At 47.3% G+C, this 9,091-nt stretch overlaps 1 protein-coding gene across 1 annotated transcript in view; it reads right to left on the bottom strand.

Moving 5' to 3' along the window:
- LOC103921213 (ly6/PLAUR domain-containing protein 2-like) overlaps window positions 1-4,674 on the bottom strand; it is a 4,844-nt gene extending 170 nt beyond the window's left edge. Inside the window, 3 exon segments of the mRNA XM_009329139.1 lie at window positions 3-35; window positions 1,354-1,473; window positions 4,623-4,674. Coding sequence (XP_009327414.1) covers window positions 3-35; window positions 1,354-1,473; window positions 4,623-4,674 — 205 coding nt within the window.
- Between the last annotated feature and the right edge of the window lie 4,417 nt (window positions 4,675-9,091).

Here is a 9,091-nt window from a genome sequence, read left to right as displayed (position 1 = left end):
TCTGGTCACAGTGATGTTGCCAAAAAATGGGTAACCTGAAACAGGCAGGTTGGAGAGAGGGAGAAGAATAAGAGAGAGAAAGAAATGGTAAAGGACGGTGACAGCTGGCATCGAGAAACACTGACTTTGTGCAATGGAGGGGAATTAAAAGTAAAGTGTTTATAGGTAAATAAAGGCGAACAAAGGGTTAGGCATCTCTAATCCATGAGTCCCTGTAATCCAGACTGCTTTTCATAGGAACAGGCCCGCTGGTTCTCCCTGCTTCCTCCCTCTCTCCTTTCTGCTCCTTCTAAATCTATTCTAGCGTGGACAAGGGACACAAATCCCTGTGTATTTTGTTCAAGTGAGTTGCTCCTGCAATGGTTCTGCGTAGAAGGTGGCAGTGCCAAGAAGCACTGGCGTAACGCTGGCACGGTCGCTGTGAGGCAGTTGGTGCTAGGTGAAAGCCTCTACAAACAAGGAGAGAGCCCCTGGGTTTCTGCGATATGTTTGCACACATCTATAGGCTCAGGATCAGTAAGGGCATAGGGGTAGGAAAGGCAAAACAGACCGACTAAGAAGGATGAGTCCTGTATGCTTCACTATGAGGCTCTGAATCTGATGGATTTCTCTCCTTCCCACTTTAAAGTTGGATAACTCCACCTGGATTCTTAAAGGGAAGTTAAAGGATAATCCAAGCTGGGACTAGGAGGGGGCGAGGGAAGTGTGGCCAGCAGGTCGAGGGAGGAAATTCTGCTCCTCTACTCCGCTCTGGAGTCCTCAGTACAGGAAAGACATGGACCAGTTGGAGCGGGTCCAAAGGAGGGCCAAAAAGATGATCAGGGGGCTGGAGCATTTCCCCTATGAGGACAGGTTGAGAGAGTTGGGGTTGTTCAGCCTAGAGAAGAGAAAGTTCCGGGAAGACCTTCTTGCGGCCTTTCAATATTTAAAGGGGGCTTATAAGAAAGATGGGGACAGACTTTTTAGCAGGGCCTGAAGTGATAGGACAAGGGATAACAGTTCTAAACTAAAAGGGGGTAGATTTAGACTAGATATAAGGAAGAAATTTTTTACGCTGAGGGTGCTGAAACACTGGACCAGGTTGCCCAGAGAGGTGGTGGATGCCCCATCCCTGGAAACATTCCAGGTCAGGTTGGACGGGGCTCTGAGCAACCTGATCTAGTTGAAGATGTCCCTGCTCATGGCAGGGGGGTTGGACTAGATGACCTTCAAAGGTCCTTTCCAACCCAAACCATTGTGCGATTCTGTGATTCTGTGATTCTATGATTCTATGATTCTAAGTTCATGAGGTAATTTGGCCCACGAAGGATGCATCTCTTCTCTCGAGCACTCACAGCAAGCAAAGAAACTTACCTGAGTCTACGGAGTGCAGCGTTGTTGTGCACACGGTGGCTTTTGGGGGGCACAGGGTGGCTTTTCTGCACTCAGCAATGTCCGTTGGTTCCTTGCACGTGTAACATCGTAAGGACTGGGCTGCAGAGGGGAACAGAATGGGTCTGAGGTGGTTGCAGCAGCAAAGACAGACAGCAAGTCTGCAGCTTCTCTGCTCTGTGGTGGGGACTATGTGACAGTCAGTGCTTCATCCCCGCCTTGTCCAAGACACAGTGAGCACAGAAATTAAGCACAGCTGGAGAAAGTGGCAAAGCCTGGATATGTCAAGAGGGAAAGACCAAACCCCAGCACCAAAGGACAAGGATGGTGTTGCGGGAGCTGAGCGTGATCACTACCTTGGGGGCTCAGCAGCCCCCAAAAAAGCAGGGATCTAGAGACACCTATTGCCTGAGCAGGTTTGATAGGATCTTTGCATCCTCCGTAAGAGATGCTGTAACAGAGAGCAAAATAGCTCCTTCTGTTGAGAGCAACATTCACCAGCACCGAAAGACTGGCACTTCCCCCGTCCCTCCACCCACAGTGACAGCTCCTTCGTGCTTGTTCAGAGGGATTTCTGCAGACCTTAGTAACTCAGAGCAGAATTTAAACGTCAGAGCTGTACCAGAGATCCTAAGGGCTGAATGTGGCCTAAAAACCATTTTCATCAGGGGCTACTGCTGATTTTAAAAGAGATGATGCTACTAAGCTCTTGCTGGCTGCCGGCTGACACAGGGATACCTTTACATATGCAAGCATTGATCACAGCAGTTGCTCAAAAGTCTCGGTACGAGACCTGTCCGTCCGCAGCCGGCAGATACCGACTGTACATATTTTTTGGAGTCATGCTGCTGTGGCTTGATGACAGAAACCAGCCTGGTTCGATACTTTCTATCCTACCCGCCTTCCACCAGCACGGCAGCTGAAGAACCACTCAAATGTGTCCACTGCCATCTACTGGTAAAATTACAGAGGGACAATGTTTTCTTGTATAGTTCTGCAGCATCTGCCGTTAGAAACTTCTGGGACTTTGTGATAAGGATAAACATTTTTGAAGGCAGTTGCTTAAAAATGTGACTCTAGAAATAATTTTCAGGGCATCTACTTCTCTTAGCACCTCCTTTGGAAAATTCAGCTGTGCAATAGAGCTTACACGATGCAAAAGCTTTCTTTGTCCTCTTTGCAGAGGTAGGAAGGGCTTTTTAACATGAGCAGCAGTGGTGTTCTTGTGGCCATATCCTTTGTAAACAGGTGTGGTGGAGCCATCCCTGTTTATCCGAGCTGAGGACCTCAGTAGATCCCTTCCAAACGACCCACGAGAGGTTGTTTTATATGTTTTATAGTGAGAGAGAAAAAACAACGTTGTCAACCTTGCAAGCATAGGGACAATTGTGTGTGTGTAGGACTGGCTCACGTATGGATGGAGCACTGCTAGTTTAAAGCATCTGAGGAACTGATCTGCAGCCTTTGGGTTGAGCTGGTTTCTAAACCTCATCGTTTTCATGGGTGAGCAGGGCAGTACCATGGGCTCTGGGGGAGTTACCTCCAGTTAAGAGCAAGTTTAAGGAAGTAAACCATCAGCCCCTTATCTTTCACTGACTCTGGGTGGGGCACTCAGAGGATACTGGTATTGTAGGAAGGCTGCAGTGGAAGAGGAAAGCCCAAAACTATAAGGACCAGAGCAAAAAAGAAGAACTAAACACAGAGGACAGTGCTGTGTCCTGATCTGAGGCCAATAATTCACCGTTCATCACTGTCCAACAACACCTTCTACCCCTTGATTTCAAACCTCTGGAAAATGAGTGGTACATTTTGAATCACAGACATATTCCTGAGCTGCAAGAGCTGTGCCTAGACCAGCTGCCTCCCACTGGATCTTCCCAGAAAAACCATTTCTGCCTCCACCTCAACTATAACGCAAAGGGTGGTCACGCCTCTCTGTTTCCACAAAACTTTTTGAGACCTGTGGGTGGAAACCTGCTCTGTCGGTTCCTCAGCAGCCCCATTAAATCCAGGACAGGACTAGGCCCAGAAGGAGGAGAAGAAATACATAATATGCCACCTGTGAAATATCTTGAAAGAAAGAAAACAAAACAACCAATGAACCAGCAGGTACTGAAATGTAAAAAACTGCAGTAGCTGTATAGAAGTAACTGCACCTGTCCTGGTTCAGCCCTGGGGTGGGTTTGATCCAAAGCATGTCCTTCAGCTAGCAGTTGGGTTTGCTTTAGAGACAGGTGGAAGGAGGAATGAGGGTAGGGGGATTAAAAAAAATGCAGCCTGAAGAAGAGACCCAACACACTTCCATGCATAAGAATTGCAAGGTGTATGCCTTTCAGCCTTCTTCCACTTGCAACCTTCTGAATGATCTCCATGTAGATGTGCCTCCACATGGAGATGTTCGACCCCTGCCCAGGCTACCTTTCCTCAGAGATCTTTCAGAATCTCATAAAAGCAGCCTGAGGATCTCTGGGACCCATGGGCTGGAGGTTAAAACCCACTGGGTTGGTGTCACCCCAAGGATGACACCAGGCCAAGTGGGTTACAAATAGATGGAGTAAGAACACAGCGATGACCAGACCTTGCTGTCAGCTTGCCCAAGATCCAGACGCATCAGAGACCAAACCCAAACTGACGCAGAGGAATTTCCAGTCTCCACCTATCTCCTAATCTCTAGAAATAAGTGAAAACCCTGGAGCTGGTGGTTTAATGAACCTTTCCAAAGTCCTTGGAGTTATTTCTCATACCCTCACTCATATCTATACTGAAGCCTCGCCCTCTGGTTTTCAGTGCTTCCAGCAAGCAGCCGGGAAGTTTTGGGGATGGCAGGAGCTCAGGATGAACACACCGCATCCCATCCCTGCGGGGACAGGTTGGCAGCTTAAGCAGAGGCTGTCAGTTCAGGTTCTTGCCCATGCTTGTACTGCCCTGTGCCGTGTGGCTGTCATTTACACCGTAGTCTTATAAAGCAGCGTGTTGGTCCCCCCCATCCCCAGGTACGGTGTGAGCAGGGTCAGGTGACAGGCGACCACCTATGTGCCTGAACGATGTGCATTGCTCTTCGTCAGGCGTCAAGGCTCTCCCCACCAAGAATGCATATCCCCTTTCCCCATTCACTCTCTCCATTGACCTTCTTAAATACATGAAGGTGTTATTTCCCCTACCTGAGGATTACCAGGTCTTTCTGCACTGATGCCTTTCCCCTCCCCTTTCCCAAGGGGGTCCCTGCAGTGTCGGGAATGCAGCGGTCTTACCCAATTCCACGTATGCCAGACCAAGTAGGAGCCCAACCAGAAGAGTCTTCATGCTGAGAGCAGATCCGTGCAGCTGGGACGGTAAAAAAGAGCTGCTCCTGGGGAGCTTTATATGTTTTCCCACCCTCCACCTCCTGTTGATCCTGTGGGCGGATTGCCTCAGGGTGATCAGGGGAGAGCTCAGCTCCAGTCTGGATTGGGATTTGTAGAGGAACAAGTTCCCCGAGGAGGTGACATCACCGCAATGAGCAGACTCCTGCCATACATCGTCTCTTCTTCAGGTTTATGTCCTGGGGCTGGTCCCATAGAAAAGGAAAAACACAGTTTGCACTGCAAGGGGTGGCCCCATGCTGGTACTTGGATGGGAAATGTGACAAGTTATGTTTATTCCTTCAAGTCTGTCTCTGCGAGCCGAGAGCTGGGTTGTGTCATGCATGTTGCATCGGGCACCAGCAGTCAAGATGCAGGCAGCAGCAGGCTGGGCTTTCACTCGTGTTGGCTCAGCCTTACCTGAGCCTGTGCCATGTTTTCATGCCTACTGCTCTTCATGCTGGCAGGCGGGAAGCTGGCGTGGCTGGATTTTCCCAGAGTGTGTCTATTTTCCCAAATCCAGTGCAAAAGCAAGCCTGGTTTCTGGCTCGCAGGGTCTTAGTTATTAACTGAGCCCTGGTGCTGAGCTGCTGGGCATGGGGAGTCACTGAAAGGCCAGTGGAGGTGAGCATGGGAGATGGTGCTTCCAAGCCTGGGATTTGGATGTGTCATTTTGTTTCAGGTCCCAGGTCATGCTGGCAGAGCAGGGCGCTGTGCCTTCTTTTGTAAAGCTGTCAACTATTTACCAAATTTTATTCTGAAGCTAGGAAATAAACCCAACATGGAGAAATGGATCAATTTTCCCACTGCAGTACCTTCCTGATAGAAAATTTCACTTTATGCATTTCAAGGCAACCTTTTCCAACATAATATTTTGTATCATATTCTTATACAATATTTGTGGAAACAGCTTAAAAAGCTTGCAGTTAGGGAGAAATGCTTTGCTCCTCCCTTTTGACTGAGCCAATGGCATTTTACATTTAATAGGAAAAGTTGATAGGCTTTTTGTTGTTTTTGTTGTGATCCAGGGTGGAAAACACCAAGCATTATGCAATTTCCCATAAAACAGCTGAATAAGCCAAAGAAGAAAAGTTTGTGAATCACTGTGAAGCACTCAGAGAGTTCAGGGATGGAGACAAGGTGAGTACACAATCTGATTTAATGACTTTGCTTGTCACAGGCTTGTTGCGGTGATGCACGTGGGCATTGCTACCATTCTCAGCAGCCTGTCCTTTCTCCCAGATTGAGAATGGGGCTTTTTGGGAAAGTGCTGCTCCCTAAAGGGTTCTCAGTAAGTTGAGAAGCATTGTTAATGAAAATTTCCACAGTCGTGGATGACACAAAGCCGGCTGAGCTGCGGCAGCGGGATCAGTACTGTGCCGTGGGAAAGGGAGGGAAAGACGTGCACCTTAATGCTCGCTTGGCTGTTAGAGTGAAAGCCACCATTTATCTTTGTTTTATCTTGCTGTGCTGTCAGAGTCCAGGTACATAAAGAAAAACAGCCAAACGTACCTCCCTGGGTATATAGGAAAGACTCTGCTCTGTGAAAGCCACCACACCTGGTTACATCCAGATCCTTTCTTGTAACTGGGCAGTTCAAGGCACATTTGAGCAATATCTTAACTAACAGCTATGAAACTGGAAAAGATCCAGTGCTTTAAGCATTCAAGGTGGTTATGCCTCAATAGGTAAGCAGAGCGGGATTGGCATTCCAGTGTTCACATCATTAAAAGGCTGCTTGGCAGATTGTGCGTAGCTTGCAGAACTGGAGATGTCCACACAGGCATGTTGTAGTGGTGTGCCTGTGCTTGAAAGGCATTGCATACTGAGAAAGCCGTGGAATAAATCAGTGTGGTTGAAGGAATAGTGATATAAATAGGAAACTAAATGAGTCTGTCCAACTTGGTGGAGGCTGTCCATCACTGCGGTGTCTGGACACGAGATACATCAGCACGGTAGGATAGTTTGCCTCTGGCCAGTGCAAAGCCACTTAACTCTGTCTAATGGCTTGATAAGGTTTGAGATCTGGCCGTAAGGCAGAGCATTGGGAAACCACCAGAGCTGGGGTTGTTAAAGCTCCTGAAGACTGGCTAAGTATGCGGGAGTGCCAGACTTCAGGGAGAGAGAAGTTAGGAACACGCCAGTAAAAATGCGGAGGAAAGGGAAGACCTACAGGTATTCGTTGATCTAAAGATAGCTAGGAGCCTCTGGTGAGATAAAGCCCTGAAAAAAAAAAACCAAAACCAAACACAAACAGACTCAGGTGATGTCAAGTTCTGTGTTGGGGTGTAAGGGAGGCTGTTAGCAGGGTGATTAGGGAAGGGCTAGAACCCTGGCATGAAGCCCTGGTGGCTTCTCATCTGGAATTTCATTGCCCCTGTCAAGAAAAAATGGGCTCCCGATGGAAAAAAAAAATGCAGATGGAAACTAATGGGAAGACTGGGAGAACAGAATCCACCCAAAAAGATAACGCTGGAAAACACTGGCCCCTTTTAATTTGGCAGAACAGAGGTTGAGTGGAGATATGATTTTTTTCCCCAGAAATACATTGAAAGAATCGAAAACAGAGCTATAGAAAGAAAAACTCCTTAAGCTAAAATGTCACACTGGACTAGACTTGAGTTAAGAGTAGCATGAGTTAAATTAGACTGGAAATCAGAGGCAGGGTCTTAAACGCTAGGAAAAATTGGGTCCCTTCTAAAAGCAAAGACAGGGTAGAAATCCCACCTGCTTTAAGATGGAGCTTAATAAATATGTGAAAGAAGTGGTTTGATAGAGCAATTAGGATAGCCTTAGACAGTTTGTAGGACTCAGGAGGACCTAAATTCCCATCTGTCTTTGTCAGTGGCGGAATAAACCCTGAGCAAGGTTTTGAACACTGACTGACAGGAGCCATAAGGGACTCCAGCTGAAATGTCATTTCAGGTCTGAAGATCTGAGACTATAAATGAGGCGTGGTGTGTAGAGAGAAAGGCTTCTGTGCCAAAAACATCTCTGAATTTTCAGTGGTATCAATCCAAAACCACTACCAGCCTGTCCCTGTGAGACTGTCCTTATTTATAAGGTAATCTGGGTAGATATAATCTCTCTCTCTGCTTATCACATATGCAAGGAAAAGCAGATGACATAAATTCAGCATTCACAGGCAAGAAGGCCACCATGTGCTTTATAACTATCTGATCTAACTTCCATAACAGTTAATTCTTGTTTGAATGAAAAAGAAACCAAATTTCGTAGAGATGTCCTGTGACAGGGAGCGTACACCAAGCTTTGATAAGCTGTTCCAGTGGTCGGTTATCAGCCACACGTAAAATAACCCCTGTGTAAAATATTTCTGCTCTGATTTATACAGCTCCTAAAGCCAGTGGTTGTCGTTACACGCCTCTACTAAACTTAATTGCTCACTGTTGCAATTTTCTTCTCCCTGATGGAGATGCATTTTGTCTAGGATATCCCTTTGATAGACTTTGGTGGGCTCTTTGACTCCTTCTCTGGAAGGTCTGTCCTCCAGGGCTTTAATCCTTCCAGTGGTCCTTCTCCAAACCACCTCTGTTTTACCACCTTCTCTCCTGCACTGCCCAAGCCAGAACTAGATGTCTTGCAGCAACAGCCACTCCAGCCCCAGATATAAGCAGAATGGATCCTTCTGTCATGAGATGAGCATGAAACAACTGTGTTTGACACTGTGGCCGTGGCATTGTAGCCCTGGCATCAGTCAACCTGATGTCATAGAATCATAGAATCATTAAGGTTGGAAAAGACCTCCAAGATCATCGAGTCCAACTGTCGACCCAACACCACCATGTCCACTAAACCATGTCCCTCAGCGCCACATCTACACGTCTTTTAAATACTTCCAGAGATGGTGACTCAACCACTTCCCTGGGCAGCCTGGTCCAATGTTTAACCACTCTTTCAGTAAAGAAATTTTTCCTCACATCCAATCTAAACCTCCCCTGGTGCAACTTGAGGCCATTTCCTCTTGTCCTATTGCTTGTCACTTGGGAGAAGAGACTGACACCCACCTCACTACAACCTCCTTTCAGGTGGTTGTAGAGCGCGGTAAGGTCTCCCTTAAGTCTCCTTTTCTCCAGGCTAAACAACCCCAGTTCCCTCAGCTGCTCCTCATAAGGCTTGTTCTTCAGACCCCTCACCAGCCTCGTTGCCCTTTCAATGTCTTTCTTGGGAGCTGCTTCGTAGGATGGAGTCTGCTATCAGATATCATGGTGATGGCTGCAGTATAGGAAAATAGAGAGACTACTGATCAGTGTATTGAGCCAACCTGAGTTCAGCTCCTGTGATTCAGGGAGGGTAGGTTTTAGCTGGGGACAATTTGGATGACTGTGTCTGTGGGTTCTACCATCTTTGTCTGTGACTCA

This window comes from Pygoscelis adeliae, unplaced genomic scaffold, assembly GCF_000699105.1.
Source record: "Pygoscelis adeliae isolate BGI_AS28 unplaced genomic scaffold, ASM69910v1 Scaffold257, whole genome shotgun sequence".
NCBI classification, from domain to species: domain Eukaryota; kingdom Metazoa; phylum Chordata; class Aves; order Sphenisciformes; family Spheniscidae; genus Pygoscelis; species Pygoscelis adeliae.
Note: the sequence above shows the minus strand (reverse complement) of the source record. Positions and strands in the feature narration are given on the sequence as shown.